The 20,743-nt window shown below is 51.7% G+C and overlaps 3 protein-coding genes across 3 annotated transcripts; 2 read left to right on the top strand and 1 right to left on the bottom strand.

Annotated features, from left to right (window-relative positions):
• Positions 1 to 1,494: 1,494 nt before the first annotated feature.
• On the top strand, positions 1,495 to 5,662 carry LOC101772422 (nitrate regulatory gene2 protein-like). Its single transcript, XM_022823166.1, is given in 5 exon segments — positions 1,495 to 2,062; positions 2,065 to 2,778; positions 2,890 to 3,077; positions 4,197 to 4,420; positions 4,510 to 5,662. Coding segments are annotated over 5 exon segments (2,355 nt in total). The 5' UTR covers positions 1,495 to 1,632; the 3' UTR covers positions 5,309 to 5,662.
• A 9,995-nt stretch (positions 5,663 to 15,657) lies between these two features.
• On the top strand, positions 15,658 to 17,075 carry LOC101771615 (protein BRANCHLESS TRICHOME). The gene has a single exon (XM_004983580.3). It carries the CDS (start codon positions 15,904 to 15,906, stop codon positions 16,864 to 16,866), a length of 963 nt encoding a protein of 320 aa, XP_004983637.1. The 5' UTR covers positions 15,658 to 15,903; the 3' UTR covers positions 16,867 to 17,075.
• Positions 17,076 to 17,238: 163 nt separating this feature from the next.
• Positions 17,239 to 20,386, bottom strand: LOC101771216 (serine/threonine-protein kinase D6PK). The gene is made up of 2 exons (XM_004983579.3): positions 19,056 to 20,386; positions 17,239 to 18,255 (listed from the first exon to the last, which is right to left on the bottom strand). The coding sequence occupies exons 1-2, from the start codon at positions 20,096 to 20,098 to the stop codon at positions 17,361 to 17,363; spliced, it is 1,938 nt and encodes a 645-aa protein (XP_004983636.1). The 5' UTR covers positions 20,099 to 20,386; the 3' UTR covers positions 17,239 to 17,360.
• Between the last annotated feature and the right edge of the window lie 357 nt (positions 20,387 to 20,743).

The raw sequence follows: 20,743 nt of genomic DNA, 5'->3' as shown, positions 1-20,743 counted from the left end.
GGTTCGTCCTCCTCCTCCCCGCGACAGAACACGTGTGTGCACGGGGATGGATCGTGGGTTCGCCGCCCCACCGCTGCCCCACCGTCGGCGCCCCTCTCCTCCCGGCGGCGATTCTAGACGGCGACAGCCCTCTCTCTCGGCAGCGGCGCAAAAGGGGGTCGGCGGCGGTGCTACCTCCGCCCGGTGATTGGTCGCCAGCGGTCGTCCTTCCCACTCTGGTTTGCGGCCGCCGCTCGCGAGGTCGCTCCGCTGCTGCCGTGGTCTCTGCTCCGGCCGGTGCGCCCACGAGGAGGCGTCGTGCCCAGGCCGGTGAGCCCCCAACCGCCATTGCTCCTTCGTGCCTTGACCAGTGAGAGGAAGAAGAAGGGGCTGATAAGCAGGGTCAACTCGTCAGTGAGAGAGGAAAAGAGTTGAGTGGGGAGGGCTGTGGATGACAAGTGAGGTCCGCTTAACAATTTTCTCAAAAGCCACGGCTGCCCAACCAAACGACTTTCCATTTTATCACAGCCCACACCTCGCAACAGCTTTTCTACAGTCCACAGCCCACGATTATTTTTCTAAAAGCTACAGCTCAACCAAACATCTCGACGCGATGCCCGTACGCTGTCGACTGCTGCTTTCTCTCCGTCGTTTGCAGTTTTTTTAATACGTTCAATCGTGTGGTGAAGACAGGATCTGGCTTTTGGTTAGGTCTGCTGAACGGTAAGCTCCAAGGGAAGCCCACGTTGATGCTGTTATTTTCTGACAGATGACAGTGCAAGTGTGCAATCACAAACCACATTGTTAACTTTGCTCATCAGAGGATCGGATTGGATCCGGTCTGGAACTCTAAGCATGATGGCTGTATTAAAATCCTATCTATCTTGTTCATTTTAGTGCAAATGGTTGCTTTTCAGAACTACTAGGGACACCACATCACCAACGGGCAGTCCGGCACCATGTTTGGTAGCTGTGAATCCACCACTTGCACTTTGCAGCATTGTTTCATGGAAATAGCAACAACTGCTAGTGGTAATTTCTTGGCACAATGCTGTGGACTATACTGCTGTAAGTTGTACTGGAGTTCATGGCTCCATTTGACTTGGTGAAAGATGTACCAAACGAAAATGCGTGGGAATAAACTTTTTCCGTTTCGAATAGCAAAATTGTTCTAGAAACACTGCACTTATCCACAATCGTTTTGTAACATCGATACTCGTGAAAACAAAATGGTGCTATGCTCCTACAGTCCTATATCCTTTGCTTGCCTGAAGCAGAGTTTAATAAGGCGAGTAGACACATCACTTGGACAGCCTATTTGAATTCTTAATCGCATTGTGTGATGCTGTTGAGTGAGGTCAAGAAACCGGAGTCACTCCCTGTGGCCCACTCCACACGGCTAGTCGGGCCACGGGGCCCATGAAGAAGAAAGCAGAGAAGAAGGGGCCCCCCTTCCTTCATAGTAAAAAAATTATTGAACTGTGCAACGTAGAAAGAAGCAAGAAGCCGCTCACTCCCACTCCCACTCCCACTCCCACTCCTCACTCTCTCTCACTGGAGTGGGGAAGAAGTGGGGAACACGAGCTGAGACAAGAGGGGGGAGGAGAGGGAGATCGGAGCAAGTAAGACAGGGCTCACCGATCTCGGGCCGGGATGGGGTGCACGGCGTCCAAGGTGGAGCAGGAGGACACGGTGCGGCGATGCAAGGAGCGCCGCCGCCACATGAAGGACGCGGTGGCGGCGCGCCAGCTGCTGGCCTCCGCGCACGCCGACTACCTCCGCTCCCTCCGGGTCACCGCCGCCGCGCTCTCGCGCTTCGCCCAGGGCCACCCCTCGCTCGCCGTCTCCCACCACACCGCCCCCGTCCTCCTCTCCGCCGCCGCGCCGCCCCCGGCCCCCGGCGCCGCCCACGCGCTCCCCACGCCGGCGCCGTCCACCGCCGCGTCGTCCTCGCTCCCGCCCCCGACGCCGCTCGCCCAGCACCCGCACCCGCCGCCGCCGCCGCCGCAGCAGCAGCCGCAGCCAGCGGCGGCGATGGCGGCGCCGCAGCCTGCGCCGGTGAGGGCTCCACGCCCGCGGCGGCTCAGGTGCCGCACATCCTGTCGGACTCAAGCGTGGCCAGCCCTGCGCAGTCGTCCTTCCGCAAGCAGCCGCCGGTGGGGACGCCCTCCTCCTCCTCCGCGTGGGAGTGGGAGAACTTCTACTCGCCGTCGCCGCGGACTCCGAGTTCTTCGACGCGCAAGGCCGAGCTCGAGGAGGCTAACCGCCTCCGCGAGTTCGAGGAGGAGGAGAAGGCCCGGACCTACCTCCACCACCACCACCCCTACAACCTCAAGGAAGAAGACGAGGTCGACGACGACGACGATGGCGAGGTGGACCACGAACCAGAGGGGATGCACTGCGGCGGATGGGAGGACGACGACGAGCATTACGCGTCCACGACCACGTCGGAGACCAGATCGGAGGAGGGAGAGATGGGGAATAGATCGGAATGCGGGTTCGCCGCCAGATCGGAGTGCGGGTACGTGGCCAGATCGGAGTACGGCGGGACGGCACCCTCGGAGTACGCCGCCGTACCATTGTCTCTGAGGAGGGATGAGAGGTCGGAGGCTGGCGACTCCTCCTCCACGGTCACGGCGGCGACCGAGATGCGGATGGTGGTGCGACATCGCACTCTCGCCGAAATCGTGGCGGCCATTGAGGAATACTTCGTCAGGGCGGCGGACGCCGGCAACGATGTGTCCGAGCTCCTTGAGGCCAGCCGCGCACAGCTCGACCGCAACTTCAGGCAGCTCAAAAGTATGGCAATGCACAGATTGTCATTGTGCTTCATGAATTCACTGAATTTGTGGCATCATTTGTGCTCTATGGTTTCAGCTGTTTTGCTTAATTTGATTTCTTCTTTTGCAGAGACGGTGTACCACTCCAACAGTGTGCTATCCGCATTGTCATCAACATGGACGTCAAAGCCACCATTGGCTGTACGATACAAGTTGGACACCAATGCGCTGGAGATGGAGTCGACGGAAGGGAAGAGCCATGGATCCACTCTGGAACGTCTTTTGGCTTGGGAGAAGAAGCTCTACGAGGAGGTCAAGGTAATTCTGGTCCTCGGTTGATGGTTACTTGGATATTGACAGTTGTTATACTTAGCAGTTGAGCACCGGTAGAGATGTCTGTTTTCCATGACAAAGTATTAGGTGGCTCAATCATTTCTTGTCAATGAAACATTTTGAAACTATTCAGCTTGGCTCCACTTGAAAATGATGCCTGCATTACCTAGAGGATAGTACTGTTGTAGGAGATAATTTACAACTAACACATGCTCATGGAGCAATGCAAACTCTGTGAGCTCAATGCCTCACTGTCACATTCTAGCATCCACCTTATTGTGCATGGAAGCAACGGAATGCACATATGGTGCTTGTGTAAGATGGGCAAGGTCTACATCTTTGCTCCTGAGAAAACCCTTGACCCTGGCATGTTTGCATGGGGATATCAATCATTCAATGATCAAGGGCATAACCAAAGCTAATTTTAACCCTTTTGCCAAGAAGATAGCTCCATCACTTGATTAGGGCTGTGCTACAAAAGTGAGATGAATCTTACGAAAAGAAATAACTAGATATTGTATTTTCTATTGGCTAGCATGAACCTTCTCCATATTTGAACCTTTTATTTAGAAAATATGAAAGGAATCTGATTCTGTTGCACAAAGTGTCTTTCGGGAGCTCATGCATTTTCCCACTTTGGAACAGTCAGAACATTTGCTCAATAATTTTCACTACTTTCAGGAAAAAGCAGCTACCACGAATGCTTGTTACATGGCAATTGACTTCTTAATCACCACCTTTGTGTTCTCTACTTCTCTTCCCTTGATTTGCTCTCTCTTTTCCCTAAAATACTCTTGTCCTTGAGATTCTTTATGTTCTGAAGGTTTAGATCCTCAACAAATTGTCCTTTAGTAGATGTAATGTATAGCGATGTTGCCAAAGTTAGATTTAGTGTATCTTTGTCTTTAGTATAACAAATTTGATGGGTATCATATTCCCCGACCTTTAAGCTTCTTGCATTTGCATTATAATATCTGGATCGATGAATCCCATTGTGATGGAATGTATCTTATATGCCAACACCATTGCATTTAAAATTCTTATGTTCACAGAGCAGTTTATCGAGTCAGTACCTAACATATATATCAATTTTAATTGGTGCAGGCAAGGGAGAGTGTGAAGATTGAGCATGAGAAAAAGCTATCTACTCTACAGAGCCTGGAATATAGAGGGAGGGATAGTTCAAAGCTGGACAAGACCAAGGCCTCTATAAACAAGCTGCAATCTCTGATCGTAGTTACATCACAGGCTGCCACCACTACATCCTCTGCAATTGTTAGAGTCCGTGACAATGAGCTTGCACCACAGCTTGTTCAGCTTTGTTTTGCGTAAGTCTTATTTACATTCCCTACATCCCTAATTCCAGAAGGTGCTACTGCTCAGAAGTACTTAACTGTTTCTGAATATTAACATGCAGGCTATTGGGTATGTGGCGGTCAATGAATCATTTCCATGAGATTCAGAATGAGATTGTTCAGCAAGTCTGCGGTCTGGTGGACAACTCCATGGCTGAGTCAACATCTGACCTTCACAGGCTTGCAACTCGTGATCTTGAGGCTGCTGTTGCGGCATGGCACTCAAACTTCAACCGCCTTATCAAGTATCAACGTGACTACATCCGTGCTTTATACGGCTGGCTGAAGCTCACACTCTGCCAAGTGGATAACAGCGCCCCACAAGAGGCCCATGCCTCGATGATCTCGCGTGAACTCACCAGCTTCTGTGACGAGTGGAAGCAAGCGCTAGACCGGCTTCCGGATGCTGTGGCTTCAGAGGCTATCAAGAGCTTCGTGAATGTTGTCCATGTCATCTACACTAAGCAGGCAGAGGAGATGAAGATCAAGAAGCGGGCAGAGACGTATTCAAAGGAGCTAGAAAAGAAAACCAACTCGCTCAGGTCCATCGAGAAGAAGTACTACCAATCCTACTCGATGGTTGGCCTCGGCCTTCCTGGCAGCGGGCGCGATGGCATTGAGACCCACGCGTATGATGCCCGTGATCCTCTTGCGGAGAAGAAAACTGAGATCGCCCAATGCCGTCGGAAGGTGGAGGATGAGATGACAAGGCACGCTAAGGCCGTCGAGGTCACCCGATCAATGACGCTGAACAACATACAGACAGGCCTGCCAGGAATATTCCAAGCCATAGCTGGTTTCTCAGCGACAGTGGTCGAAGCCCTGGATGTTGTGTGCCGCCGAGCTGGATCGGTGCGGTAGAAGCCCACGCCACCATCAGAAATTCAGAATTACCAAGAGACCATTTGCGCGCCTCTCTTTTCTTGGTGATTCAGTAGTTTCATTTTATAGGGAAAGTGCAATATATATATATAGCTCAAATTAGTGATGAGATATAGTTGAAGGCTCCCTGGATGTTTTGCCGCCTCAGGATCGTTTTCGGTTGTAGATAATGTGATTTTGCCCAGGATTTGTTGGGTTGGGTCTCGTCTCGCCCCTTTTCCGCGAAGTGCGAGGGGATATATAATGTACAGACATTGTGGTCACCTTGCACTCTAATGTTGAATCAAGCCTGTGCTTCTAGCCTTCTATCTAACAAGCGCGCTAGTTTCCTCATATCCTTTCCAGTGTTCTTTGAAGTGTCAAAATTTTGTAGGGGGTCTGAAATCTGGATTGGAAGGCGGGCGCTGCCTCCTGTTGTATGTGGATCTCCTGCTGTCTGCCTGTCTGGATGGACGGCATCTGCGCTGGTTTCTTCCTGTTCCCTGTTGGACCATTCCATTTGTTCTCTGCCGTTGTCGTTGCCGTGCTGCATTTGCTGCCCGCTCATCACGATCCAGCGTGTTATCTCTCGTGCCTTGGCACGCCGATCCTACGGGTTTTTGTTTCGAACCAGCCTGGAAAGCTTGGAGCCTATGCAGCATCCGCGCGCGCCTTTCGGGTGTCCTTAGCGCTAATGCGGCCATGTTATGATGGCCTTGACGGGGAATCAAGGGGCAGGCCGCGCGAGTCACCAGCTGTTGCGGCCATGACCCACCCTGTCCGCCGCAATCACTGCTCGCCCTCTCCAGGGACACGGTGAAGAAGAAGAGCACAGGCAAAGCAAGGCTGGCATTTGGACCTATCCGGGCTGCCGGGCAAAGCCAGCCGTCCCTTTTGATGGGCGTCTCCGTGGCATGAAAAAGTAGTTGGCATTGAGTCACCACCTCCAGGTCCAGTCCAGGGCATGATACACATTGTTGGAATTGATAGCACGGAGAGCAGCAGGGTGGAATCGAAGGCGGAGGAAATGGCCAGGGACCCAGTGTGCAGGGCATGGCCCCAACATGTGTGCTTGACACCTTCCGGTCCAAGTTGCTCGGTGATCGGGATTTTGGTAATGTTCTAGGCGGCTGGCTGAGGAAGGGTCCAAAATGCCTCGTGCTGGATGGAGGATCCGGGAATAAAGAGTGATCTACCATGTAGATCGCCTTTCGACAAGTTGGTCACCTTTCACAGTGCTGCTACAGCACCTCTGTATGTAGTAGGATAGGAGCTTCTATTGCTAGTGGAGAAGAAGAGCTGGTGAACTTTTTTTTGAGAAAACAGGAGGGGTGCAAGCCCGCTACTGATTATATATTAAAGATTGTTGAAGAAGTACAAGTTAAAATAAAATAAAAAAAAAGGAAAGCCTAAAAAGGAAGGAGAAATAAACTTAGAAGAAGGCAAAAATAAAGACGTTGGGTAGAGAAAGAAAACATTGTGCCCCTGCTAAAGGCGGCAAATAATTGGAGCCAAATTTCCATATGTTGTAGATATCTTGGTTTTGCTCTCAGCAAGATGTCTTTGAATTCAGTGGTGAATTTGTTCATGCATACCCTTGTAGTTGGTTCCAAGCTGTTGAACAACCAACCATTTCTTGTTGTCCATATGCTCCATGCCATCAAAATGATGATTTCCATATAGAAGGGAACCTGTAGTTTGCCTTTAATTTGTGAGATGATGTTCATAACCGTTCTTGTTGAGGTATAGGTTACCCCTATGCTGTTCCAGCAGGCCTTGGCAAATCTACAGCAGAAGAAGAGATGTTTAACTGTTTCCCTTTTCTGCCAAATGCACATTTCGCAAGTGTGTGACTCCAGTTGCATGTGTCTTCTGTCCAAAAGGTCCTTTGTGCTCAGTCAATCTTTGAGGAGTAACCAGAAGAAAATTTTATGTTTTTTCTGGCATTTTGACCTCCATAACCAAATAAAGCTTGGATGAACAACTCGTTGGCCAATGATTGTTTTATAAGCTTTCTGTGTCGAGAAATTCGTTGTTCCCCATATGTAAGACCAGACATCAGTGTTTGCTGCTGGCATGATTCTCTCAATGAATTGTTGCAAGTCTAAGTATTGGCTATGAGCTTCTGCAGAAAGAGGGAGGTTGAAGTTCTGTATGAAGTGTGTCCTTCCAGATGCTGTCTTGTATGTACTATTAGTTTCTTTGGCAAAAGAAAACAACTCTGGATATGCATGACTTGGTATTATTCCATTCCAGAGATCATGCCAGAAAGAAACTGCTGATCCATCCGCTATCGTAGCCGAAGCTATGCCCTTGAATTTATCAAGCGTCTTCAGAACATCCTTCCACCAGAAAGACTCTTGGATTTGTGCCAGGTAGTGTACCATTGTTATAGTATCTGTTCCAGAGCAAATTGACCCATGGAGTATCCGCCTTTGTGTAGAATTTGTGCAGGGATTTCATTAGGAGTGCCTCGTTGTGTGCATTAATGTTGATAATTCCAAGACCCCCACTATCCTTGGGTATACACACCATTGGCCATACTGCTTTTGAAGGCTTTTTGGAGCTGGGGTCCGCCCCCCCTCCATAAGCAGTGCTTTCTGAATTTATCTATTTATTTTACCACCCCTTTATGCAGTTTGATGGTGGAGATGTAGAACACAGCCAACGATGACAACACTGAGTTTTCCATTTCTAGTTTCCCCCCAACTTAGGAACATTGACATCGAGTTTAGTCTCCCTTCAATTCTCTGTAATAGGGGCATGAAGTGTTCAATGTTTGGCTTGGTCGTTCCCAGGGGCAATCCTACGTAGGTGAATGGCAGGGAATTGTGTTGGCACTCAAACATGTTTGTTAGATTGGCTAATCTTTCGTTTGTGATATTCAGAGGCATCATTGTCGATTTCCTATGATTAACCTTTAGTCCTGTCGACAGGGCAAAGATATGCAGGATTTCTTTCAATTTCAAAAGTTGCATGTGTAACGCCCGTAGAAATCACTAACTAAATTCACCCGTTAAAAACTGTCTTTAAAACCTTTTTACCGCCGAGCTCCCGGAGATCGGAAACCTCCCCGGCGATTTCGCCGTCCCGGTACCATGCCGACCCCCACCTATCTTTTTATCTGTGCCCGTGAATCTCGCCGCGCGCCGTCGTCTGACCGCCGTGCGCGTGCTCCGACCGCGTGCCGAAATCACCGCCGGTCCCTCTCTTTCTCTTTCTCTTTTTTTTATTTCCCTTTTCTTTTTCCTTTCTTCCTTCTCCTTCTTTCTCCTTCCTTCCTTCTTCTCTTTCCTCTCTCCTTCTTCTTCCTGGTCACTGGCGCCACTCCCTCCGGCCGGTTCCACTCCCTTGACCGGGCCCCCCCCTCCGGCCTTAACTCCACCGGCCGCCGGCCGTACCGGCCGCCCGGGCCCTGCCGCGCCCGCGCCCGGCGCGTGGCCGCCAGCTCCGGCCGCCCGACCCCAGCAGGCGCCCCACGACGCCCGCGCCGGAGTGGCCGCCCGCCCCGGCCGCCCGCTGGAGCACGCCATCGTCCGGCCCCTACCGACCCCGGCGCCGCCCGCTACCCGTGGGAGCACGCCACCGCCGGCCCCTACCGATTCCCCGGCGCCGCCCGCCACCGCCGCACGCCATCGCTGGCCCCACTCCACGCCGGCCGCCTCTCCCTCGCCGGCCTATAAAAGGCCCGGCACACGGCCAACCTCCTCATCCACCAGCACCATCGCCGCTCCCTACTACAAGCCGCCGCCGCCGTAAGCCGCCGCCGCCGCCGTGAAGCCACCGCCGCCGCCACAAGCTGCCGCCGCCCCTTTCTCCGCCCGGAGACCGACGCCCGGTCATCCCTCCCCACTCCTCCCCAAGGTGAGGGGCAAAACGGGCCCCCCCTCTTCTTCCTCCACCGCCCGCCGCCCCCGGCTCGCCGCCGGCGACGCTCGGCCCGGCCGGCCGCCGGCCCATTCTCTCTCTCTCCCTCTCCATCTCCAAGTTCCTGGAGAAGAAAGGGAAGACTTCCTTTGGTTTTAGATCCGGACCCCCAAGTTTCCCCAAATTACACATAAGCCCCTCCACTTCCGAAAGAAATTACAAATAGGTCCCTAGTTTATTAAAAACCAGCCCTAAACCTCCATTTAAGCCCCTAATCAATGATTAACCCGTCATTTCATGCGCCAAACTCCCTCCAATTAATCCCAAATTTTACCACGTCATCCTCCAGAATACTTTCGCCGATCCATATCCAAATTTCCCAAAAATAATCCTTCTACCTATTTTCCGTTCGCGTTTCCTGTTCGGAGCTCACGGTTAAAAATCGTTTCCTCTTTTATTTATTTGTGTGTCTGTTTGTGTGTGCCGTAGATCGCGGATTGCCCGAGGAGGAGCCCGAAGAAGAGTTTTATCGCGAGCCCGAGCCCGAGGACCAGTACCGCGAGCCGGAACTCGCAGAAGGCTTTGAAGACGGCAAGTCCAATCTCACCCTTTGATGCATACTTAATACCTAGTTTTTCAAACACAACCTATTGCCCTGTTTTACAAAGTGCATATTATTTCACCGCAGGACATGATTGGATAGCCACCCCTTGATTGTTATGAACATTCCTTGTTGTCCTGTGCTTATCTCTAAATATGACTCGCTCTGTTTAGATGATAACCACTGCTAGAACGCTTAGGAAATTGTTACTCAATTGCAATCATTATTACAATGGTGTTTTCGGAAAATAAATGTGTGTGTGTGTCCAAGTAAGAGGAATGGCTTTTGGGTTCGGGAAAAAGGATGTGTAGACGGGATGGATAGGTGTTCCTTGTGTGGGATGCCACGTTGTTGTGCTCGTACCTTGGTGGTTGAGTAATGTCGGGAGATATCCATCCTGTCATAATTAAGGACCGAGTTGATGTGTCATCTTGCCTAATTCCACTATCGTGCAACCACTCGACCGTTGTATGGGCAACGGCTTAGCATAAATCCCACTAGCTGAACTGTTAGTCCTCAGGGGTGCTGGTGAGCAACGGGAACCCATGGAAAAGGAGTAAGATCTTGGTGACTTAAGTCCCGGCTACGGTCGCTTGGACGAGCCGTGAGCCCCTTGGGTGTTTCCGCGAGAACTAGCCAGTCCTAGCTAAGGTGGGTAATGGCTTTGTAGGATCCGTACCGTCACTAAGGTGATCGTGCTGCGGTACCCTACTTGTGGGAAAAGTGTACACCCTCTGCAGAGTGAAAACCTATCCGGGTAGCCGTGTCCACGGCATTGGACGAATTACGGCTTGGTCACATAACTAGTGTTTGGGCAAGGATGTCATGAGTGTGTGTGTGTGTGTGGAAATTTCAGAAGAGTCCGGCAGTTGTGCCGTGCGCTATGACGGACGGGGAGTCCGATAGCGATAAAAGCTTGGATCCTTTGCGTAGGATCAACCCTACTCAGTATTTCGGGTATTAAAGGGAACTTTACAAAAACCTTTTCGAAAATGATCCCCTGCATGTGTTAAAATCTAGCTTTTCCGCAAATGAACCCTAGCCTATCCTTGTTATACTCGTGCATAAACTTGCTTGTATCCCCCTCCGTGGATGGGGTTGGACTTGTTGAGTACGTTAGTACTCACCCTTGCTTCGTTGCTACAGAGGAGGACCCGGATTTCGTCGCAGAGGACCTCAAGTAGAGGTTGTGTCCGCACCCGACGCTGCCTATGGTGTTTGCCTGCCCAAGATGCTGCTGCTGCCGTGTAGTCCCGAGTGCTGTCTTTTGGCAGTCGCTTGGTTAGCCGCCGTTATCTATTTACTGTTTATCGCTGCGTGGCTTTCACGCCCACTCCCTCGGGAGTTGTACGGTAACTGAATTATCTGTTGAATAAATATGTTATCAGCCTCCTGGGACTGATATTTGTATCACATTTAGTCTCTACTTATGTGGGGACGCTTCAGCCTGGGACAAGCTTCCATGAAGAGCAGAGTGTCATCGGCATATTGTACTATAGGAAAATCTGTTCCTGCTCCCTGTGAAATAGGGAGATTGAAGTTTCCTAAGTCTTTTTCATGGTTTACTATGGTTTGAAGGAGGTCGGTGGCCGGAATGAAGAGGAGAGGAGATAGTGGATCTTCTTGTCTTACTCCTCTTTTGCAGTGGAACACTTTCCCTGGGACTCCATTCAATAGAACTGAAGAGGTTCCTGTTCCTAAAATGTCTTGGATCCAATTTAACCATCTGGGTCCAAATCCTTTTTGCTTTAGAACTTCTAATATGGCTCTGTGCTCAATTCTATCAAACGCCTTTTCAAAATCTAGTTTGAGAATGATCAGCTCCTTTTTAGACCTTTTACAGATGTGTAAGTATTCATAAGCCCATGCTAGACAGTCCTGAATGCTCCTAGTTTTGATGAAACCATATTGGTTCTGGTGTATCAGACCCATGATCACCTGTTGTAGCCTTGTCGTCAGAAGTTTAGTGATTATCTTGAGGGTCGAGTTGAGAAGTGAAATGGGTCTGTAGTCTCCTACATCCATCGGACTTTCTTTCTTAGGAATGAGTGTGATATATGAGGAGTTTATACTTTGTAGACAAAGGTCATTATCATGGAAATTTTGGATTAGTTTGTAGAAATCTTCTGCTATTACCTGCTAGCTTTTCTTAATGAATTCTCCATTGAAACCATCCGGCCCAGGTGACTTATTATTTGGGAGTTCAGCAATTACCTTATCTATTTCTTCCTTTGAGAATGTCTCATCCAATCGTTCTAGGTTATCCTCTTGTTGTAACAGATCATCTAGCTAAAGGTACATGTGTGTATATTCCGAAACGCCCAACCTTTCTTTGAAGGATTTCCATAGTATTTCAGCTTTGGCTTCATGCTGAGATGTCTGTGCTTCCCCTTTGGCCCTTAGATGAGTTATTGTATTTCTCATTTTCCTGATAGATGCCTGTGTATGGAAGAATCTTGTACATTCATCCCCCATTTTGATCCACTTGACCTTCCCCCTTTGCTTCCAGTAAGTTCTTTGTTGAAGTAGTAGTTGTTCCAAGTTTTTCTCAACCAATCGCCTAAAGTTCCACTCTTCTACACTGAGATCTCTTACCTCTTCGATGAGGTCCATGAATTGTAGAGTTGATTTGTTGTTCTGTATTGTTTTCTCCAAACTTGGTAATTGTGATCTCCACATCCTGAGTATTCTTCTTAAATTTTTGAGTTTGCCAGTAATCTTCTTAGCCTGATCCTCATATGGGGATTGGAGACTCCATGCATGTTGTAAAATGGGCAGAAAGCTTTCATGTTGGAGCCAATAATTCTCAAATCTGAAAGAGTGTGGTTGTGGCATACTTGTTTGGGCTGTTATCACGCATGACGTATGGTCTGAGATATCTTTAGAAAGTCCTGTTGTAAATGTGTTAGGCAAGCATGTCGTCCAAGCATTTGAAGTAAAAAACCAATCCAATCTTTCCAATAAGGGATTTTGCTGTTTGTTTGTCCAGGTGAATTTGCACCCCTTCAGTGGTAATTCTACCAATCTTAACTTGCTAATTGCGTTGTTAAAGGCTAGCATCTCTTGACAATTGGCTCCAGGCTTATTCCGGTCTTCTGGTCTTCTTATGAGATTGAAATCTCCCACCACTAACCATCTATCTTCCTCTCCCATCTCGACTCCCTTAAGCCATTGGATGAAGTCTCGTTTTCCTTCAGTAGTGCAAGGTGCATAAATGTTTGTCAGGTACCAAGTTTCTCCTGTCCCTTTACAAGTGAGAAGAATAGATTGTGCATATGTATTTTGGAATTCTAGGACACCATCGAATTTCGAGTTATCCCATACTATTATGGACCCCCTGAGGAACCGACAGGTGGAACATAAACAAATTCATTTAAATGGGAAGGACAAAACTTTTTGATGTAAGCCTGATCAAATGATTCCCTTTTAGTTTCCTGTAGACACACCACATCACACTTCGCTTCTATGATTTTACTCCTGATTGCATTCCATTTTGCATCTGAGTTTATCCCTCTGATATTCCAAGACAAGACAATCCACTCTTTTTTCCTTTGTGATCGATTCATTATATCCGAAATATGAGGGAGGGTTGCTCGGCCATTGGAACGGCGCTCGAAATTCCATACATAAAGGCTCTAGAGATCCTCTTGCAGAGCTTAGTTGTGACTTTAGCTATTAAGACTGTAGAAGAAACCCAATCCAAAAAACAACCGAAAGTATGAATGATCAGACAACCGAAGATAGCATAGAAGGTTTCCATGTTCCGGTGAGAATGGCCTTTCTCACCCCAAGAACTGTTACACCCTTTGTCTTTCCAGATCTGCCGATCAGTAAGTTCACAAAAGAACCACATAAAGTTTAGTGAGTTACAAGACCACCCACTCCTGACACTCCGGACCTTGCTACAAACTGTTGCTAACATTTAACAAACACAAAAGATGTCAGACGATCCTAGAAACTTTATGGCTTCCCTTCAAGCTGTAGAGCCTTCCCCCTCCTCTAGGGTGCCCTTGTTCTTTTGCTCCTTTGTTTCTTCAGTCCTTCTTGCCCCAATCGGTGTCTGTTTCTGTTTCCTGGCCTTTAATGCATTCTCAGTCAGCTTTCCTTTGCTAATCTTGCAATGGTCTTCTCCAACCATCATCATAGCTTTGCTGGAGAGTGTTGGTGGGATTGCAGCACAAGCAAGGCATTTCTTGGAGGTGCAGCTGGAGTGTTTGAAGTCGGCATTACGTGTTTAATCCTTGGACTGTGCCTAGCTTGTGTCTCCACCTGAGGCTCTTCAATTCTGGGTTTTTTCTGTTGACAGAGGGTGTCAGCAAGAGAATCCTCGTGAGACTTATTGTCCTTAAATTCTGACAAGGAGCATTTAGGAAGTTCATTTTGTGGGCGTTAGCTGCTGCTGTTTATTCTTCTGTAACTTGCTAGAGTGATGAAGTGAGTACTGCGTAGCACTGTAGCAGCACGTATGATGGTCGATGGACTCTAGAGCAATCGATTGATGAGAGAGTTGCTCTGTTCGCTTCAACTTATCAGCCACCAAACAGTATTTTTTCTCTCACAATAAATCAGCCGTTTCAGCTTTTCAGCCGGCTTATAAGTCTAGCTGAACAGGCCCGTGGTCCTCACGGAATGGTACCCAAGTACAATTTTGATGAGCAGCAAGGCTTATGCAGCTGTGGTGATCTGCATTTCCTTTTCCTTTTGACTTTCTTTCTTTTGGGAGATCCGACGTTACCAGCATATGTCAATGAGAAGAAAGGTGCATTTGCCAGAGAGTAAATCAGCAACGTCCGCATTTCTAAAGAATACAGTGTATAGAAGCTGCTTGTGCGATCTAATGGTCATGGCGACATTAATAGAGTCGGGAGACCTGAATTTGAATCAGGTTACTGGTATGTAAGCCCAATCTGCCACTACTTTTTTGGTAGGCCGCTGCAACCAGCCAGTCAACAACGGGCCAGACAAAATAAGGCGATCCAAGTACTTCGTAGTTGTTTATTGTGTTCTGGCTGGGTTGCACACGCGTAAGTGGGCTGAAAGCCACCATGGCTCAAAATTGCGAGGTGTGCTTGTCCACGGGCATTTCTGGCCCGTTTCAGCCTCTGAAATGAAGGAACGGCTCATTTAGTCCTTACCGGACACAAGCAAAGCAAGCCCTGCCTGCCTCTCGTGACTCCTCGCTCGTGCCCTTCCCTCCTCTCTCGAGCCTGCGAAGACCGAAGAGGACACACTGCACTATCTGAACCTCGAAGGCATAGACTCGCAGATAGGGGTGCAGCGTCATTGATTACTATCACGGTGTACGAATGATACAGATCCAGTGCCCGTTACACTACATCATCAGTATTGCGATGCTGCCCTGTGTTTACGGCGCACACGCTATTACTGCGTCGCACGAGGCCGGCCGTTGGATCCGGACATGCTTTATGGTACGGCAGAGTTGGAAGCTGCTCGATGCAGGTGCAGCTTCGGCCCTTGGCAGCCGATATCAATTCTTCCAAGCAGTCTTGATGGCCGATGCAGTGCAGCAATTCATGCGAGTACCTCAACGGGAACCCCTTTTTTTTAAAAAAAAAATAACAGAGAGGCACAATTGGGAAGCCATCAAACAAAGACACAATTCATCGTGCCGCTGCCGCCACGACTCGAGGCAACAATGACACTGTCCAGCACTAGCAGGCAGCAGGCGCTAGCTTTTTGCAAGGATGCGACGCGACGCGACGCGGTTGCGTGGCGTGGCAATGGCAATGGCATGCGCGCGTCACCGAAAAGCCATGGCGCGCACATGATTCCTACGCCCACAGCGCCAGCGTCACCGCATCAGCAGCTAGCATGCCGACCGAGGAGCAGGAGGAGACGGAATGATAAACAGCCTGCGCAAGAAAAAGCGACGAGGATCATGAACCACCATGATGGCGCCGCCGAGATCGGGATCCATGCATGTGAGCGCGAGACGTGACCATCTCCTCCTCCTACACTCCTGCTAGTCCCTTTTACAGCTCACAAAGACCAAGCTTGGAGGAGCGAGGCTGGTGACCTTCGTCCTTGGGGCCATGCACTTTGCCTCCAACAAGTCCCACTCTCGAGTAGTAGGGCGGGTAAAATACTGGATCCCGAGCTCGGAAAGATGGCGTCGGTGCAAGTGGAGACCAATCATGGCGCCGGCTCGCCCTACTATCATCCTTGGAAGCTTTATCACAACCCCGACTACTCCCCGCATGGCATCATCCAGCTTTCCTTCTCCTCGCGCTCTCCTTGCCAAACCAAGAATCTCGATTCGCCTATGATCGTCGTGCCCGAGGACGGCGGCGTCGAAGAGGAGGTGGAGGTCGACCAAGGGTACGGCGCCATGTCGTCGGAGCTGGAGCTCTGCGTGGTGCGCATCAGGGACCTGAGGGCAGAGCTGGAGTTCGAGCGGCGCATGCGGCGGAAGGCGGAGGCGCTGAGCGAGGCGCTGGCGGCGGAGCTGGCCGAGGAGCGGCGGCGGGGCGAGGCCGCGGAGGCCGAGTGCCGGGCGCTGCGGGAGGAGGCTGGCGCCGCGCGCGACGAGGCCGAGCGCGCGATAGAGGGCGTCGAGGAGGAGCGGCGGATGCTGCGCGTCGCGGAGCTCTGGCGCGAGGAGCGGGTCCAGATGAAGCTCGCCGACGCCAGGGCGGCCATGGAGGAGAAGCTGCGGGAGATCGACGACGCCGTCGCCGAGCTGCACGCTACGACCGCCGCCAGCGATAACAACCACAAGAGCAGCAGCTGCAGCTGCAGCAGCCCGAACGGCAAGGCAAGCCCGACGACGAGTCGACATGGTCAGCAGAGCCCGAGCCGGAGTCAACACGGTCAAGAAAGCCCGTGCCGGAGTCAGCAAGGTCAACTTCACCGGCGGGAGGCCGCCGGCGGCGAGAACCCGCACATCCGGAGGGGGATCAAGGGGTTCGTGGAGTTCCCCAAGGCGGTGCGCGTGCGGCCTCGCGAGGAGAGGGTGGACCTGGTGTCCAACCTCGAGTGCCAGCGGGCGCAGCTGCGCGTCCTCATGCGGCACCGGAGTCCCGCCGCCGGCATGGGGCTCGTCGCCGCATCAGAGAACCTGGTCGTCTAATGTACTCTGTTTCTTTTCATGTTCTGGGCATTCGCATTTTGGTACAGAATGCTTTGGTCTATTAACGGTGAAACTATGGTGCTAATCTTGTAATCTACTACTAGAACTTTGTATTATAACAGCATGGCAAGAAACATGATAGTAATCGTTTCTCGGACCGCTCAAACCTCACCGATTACTCTTGTTGACTGCCCTCCATCCCAAATTACTATTCGTGTTGACTTTTCTAGATGCGTATTAATTGATATGCATCTAGATATATATTATATCTAGATACATAACAAACATCGTGTAAGGAATAGTAATTTGGAACGGAGACTACTACTAGTGGCATGGCACGGATCTCAAACAACAGAGTGAGGTGATGCAACATAGAACTGAAAACCAGTCAGACATGCCATTGACCAAACGCTAGCACTCGAATTCGCATGGAACTACACCTACAACTACTACTGGAATTCGCAGGTATTCTTTGTTAAAGCTCCTATAATTTCCTAAAAGAACTCGAAGTCTAGGAACTTCCCTCCGGACTCGGCGCCGGCTCCTGCCATCCTCTTGCTGCTGCCGTTGATCTCCACCCTCTCCACCGGCGCGGCAGTGGGCTTCGCCGGCATTGGCACCGCCACCGCGGCGGGCTCAACGGCCCTGGGCACGCCGGGCGGGGTGCTGCACCGGATGAGGGCCCAGTTGACGCCCTCGAAGAACGGGTGCTGCTTGATCTCCGCCGCGCCCCTCTTGACGCCGAGCCGGCTCTGGGGCTCCTTGGCCAGCAGGCCTTTGATCAGGTCCCTGCTGGCGTTGCTTGTCCCGGGGCAGTCAGGGAACCTGAGCTGCTGGCCGACGACGTTGAACAGCGTGGCGCGGTTCGTCTGCCCCTTGAACGGCGTCTTGCCGTACATGAGCTCGTGCAGGAAGATGCCGAACGTCCACCAGTCCACCGCGCTGCCGTGGCCCTCGCCCTTGATGATCTCCGGGGCAAGGTACTCGTGCGTCCCCACGAACGACATCGACCGGGCCCCAGTCGGCTCGACGACGAGCTCGGGGAGGCCGGCGGGCGCCTGCTGGTGCTGCCTGGGCTCGCCGCCCTTGGATTTCTTGGTGGCATTACTGCTGCTGTTCTTCTTGCTCCTTTGGCTGAAGAGCTTGGGCATGAAGCATGTGGGCTGTATGCAGGCGGGCTGGGCGCAGGTCTGCGCGTTCCTGGGATCGGGGTGCAGCGAGGATCGCACCAGCGTCGGCGAGACCGCGCAGCGGAGGGAGAGGTCGAAGTCGGAGAGCATGATGTGGCCGTCTTCTCTGACGAGGACGTTCTCCGGCTTCAGGTCCCTGTAGACCACCCCGAGCATGTGCAGGTACTCCAGGGCAAGGAGCACTTCTGCGGCGTAGAACCTGCAAAAATGATAAGATCAAACACCTCAAAACATACTGAATTTTGGAGCGATACAAACGTAATTTAGCAGAACGCTTTGGCAATCTGAATGACTGTATCTGTAAACTTTTTTAGGAAAGACTGTATCTGTAATCTTCAGCTTAGGAAAAAAGAAGTAGGGCAGCCATCTGTTTGCCAGAGTTTCAGACTAAGCAAACAGAATAATTGCCTGAAGGTTGCATGCTTGTTGTATTCATTCATCACAACTAGCGTAGGACACAATGATGAAAATGTGGAATTAAACATTGTGCCTATCCTAATCTAGGAATCTAGTGACATTAAACATTTTGTCTATGCAAATTTAGGCATCAAGTTCTACAGCATGATAGAAACAGTAGGGTAAAAAACAAGGTAGTAGCACTTTAACTGGCACTCTAGCATAGCACTAGCAGAAATAAACTGCAACTCTATGGATGAAGCTGCCAGACACATCCCTAGCTTAGCGTTATATACTCATTTAGTCATGTCGGAGCATATGGGTATGGGAGTGATGCCGAGAAATGGCATACCGATTTTTTCTGCATACACATTATATTTTCAAAAACCAGAGAAGTATCATACAAAAATTATCCAACAACTGCAACTGCATAAGTTCACCATGGCAATGTTGTAAGATTCTTGCCTTGCAGGACTCTTCGCTGCAATGCAACAATGGATATCTCTCTCTGTGCAGATAAGCACCACACCACCGTTTGCAATTCCGAACAGTACCAAGAGTCTGAAGCAAACAAGGAGAATCAAACAGGACTTGGATGAGTACCTCGCCGCGTGCTCGGGGAAGTGCTTGCCGGGCTGGCGCTGCCGGAGCGCGTGGAGGTCGCCGCCGGGGCAGAACTCCATGACGAGGCAGGCGAACCTGTCGGTCTCGAAGTGCGCGTACAGGGTGGGCAGGAACGGGTGGTCCAGCAGCTGCAGGATCTCCCGCTCCGTCTGCGCGCGGCTCAGCTTCCGGCGGCTCTCCAACGACGCCTTGTCCATCACCTTCATCGCGAACCAGCAGGGCCTCACCGCGCCGCCGCTGACGGCGCCGGCGCCGCTGAGCTCGGATAGGTACACCGTCCCGATGTCGCCGCACCCGAGCCGCCGCAGCAGACGGAAGCTGCCCATCGCGAGGGGCCCGTCCCGCGCGCGCGCCGCAGAGATTGCCTTCCACCGGGGGTCGCCGCCCTTGTGCGGCTTCCCCGCGCTCCCTCCGGCGCCGGAGCCGGTGCCGTTGCTCCAGCCGCTGCCGTCGCTGGCCGCGCTGCTGCTGACGCTGGTCTTGGCGCTCCGGCTAGTGACGGTGCAGCTCGGCGCGATGCTGGTCACCGTGGCCGCGGCGCCGGAGCTGTCGATGCTGCTGTGCGGGCTCGCCGCGCCGCTCGGCGGCGGGGACGCGTCCCACGAGATGACCGGCTTCGGGACCGGCTTTTCGCGGCCGTCGACGGCGACAAAGACGGTGTCCATGTCGTCCACCGGCTCCGGCGGGTGGCTCGCCCCGGAGAAGGAGCTCCTGGGCGGCGCGTCCCCGTCCGCCTCGTCGTCGCTGGACGCAATGCTGATCCTCACCTTGTCGAACTCGAACCCGAGGACCTTCTCCGCCGCCTTGCCGTCCCCATTCCTTCCCCCGCAACCGCCACCGCCGACGCCGCCCATCTGGAGCTCGAACACCTCCGGGACGAACCGGAACTGGAAATCCTGGTACTCAGGATCGGATCCGGGATCCAGGGGCGCCTCCAGCACCTGGACCTGGCTGCGGAAGCGCGTGTGCGGCGCCGTCCCTGGGTGGTGGTGCTTGGCGTGCTGTGAGCGTGACGGCTGCATTGCGGCGTGGGCAGCTTCTTGAGCGTGATGTAACGGACAAAAGAGGTTGGGGAAGTGACAGGAGGGGCAGTGGTGGAGAGGGAAAGGACAGGGCAGGTCGGCGCAGAGGAGAGAGAGAGCGCGTGTTCTCTGCGGATGGGATGGGATGGGATGGTGGCCGAGGACGAGGAGGAAGACACGGCGCCAGGCGCCAGCGGCAGCAACGGCAGAGGAACTGAGCAGGGCAGTACTGGCGCTGTCCCTCGCTACGCTGCGCGGCGTCTTCCGCTGCTAAGATTTCGCTGTTTGATTTGCCCAACGTTATATTACCGTTACAGGGTAGCGGCCTAGCGGGCTTGGGTTTGGTGGGCCGCGCTTTTGTAATCAAATCTGTAGGCCCGCCGTGCTGGTTTAAAAGGAAGAGGTCCTTTTGGCGGTGCTCCGACTCCAGATTCTCCGGCGGCTTCTGCCGAAGCCCTATCAAACAGCGAAGCAAAAATAACTTCACGCATGGAGCGTTAGAGGAGTCAGAACTGTTTTGTATTGAGAAACTGGAGCTAAAAAATAGCCCCTCTGGCTCCTCCCATTTTACAAAGAGTCAGAGCCCTACCAAAGAGCTTTAAATCTGGAATCGACTGCTACAAATGAAGTAAGGCGGTTTACTTT

The sequence above is a fragment of the Setaria italica genome, chromosome IX (assembly GCF_000263155.2).
Source record: "Setaria italica strain Yugu1 chromosome IX, Setaria_italica_v2.0, whole genome shotgun sequence".
Taxonomy (NCBI): domain Eukaryota; kingdom Viridiplantae; phylum Streptophyta; class Magnoliopsida; order Poales; family Poaceae; genus Setaria; species Setaria italica.
Note: the sequence above shows the minus strand (reverse complement) of the source record. Positions and strands in the feature narration are given on the sequence as shown.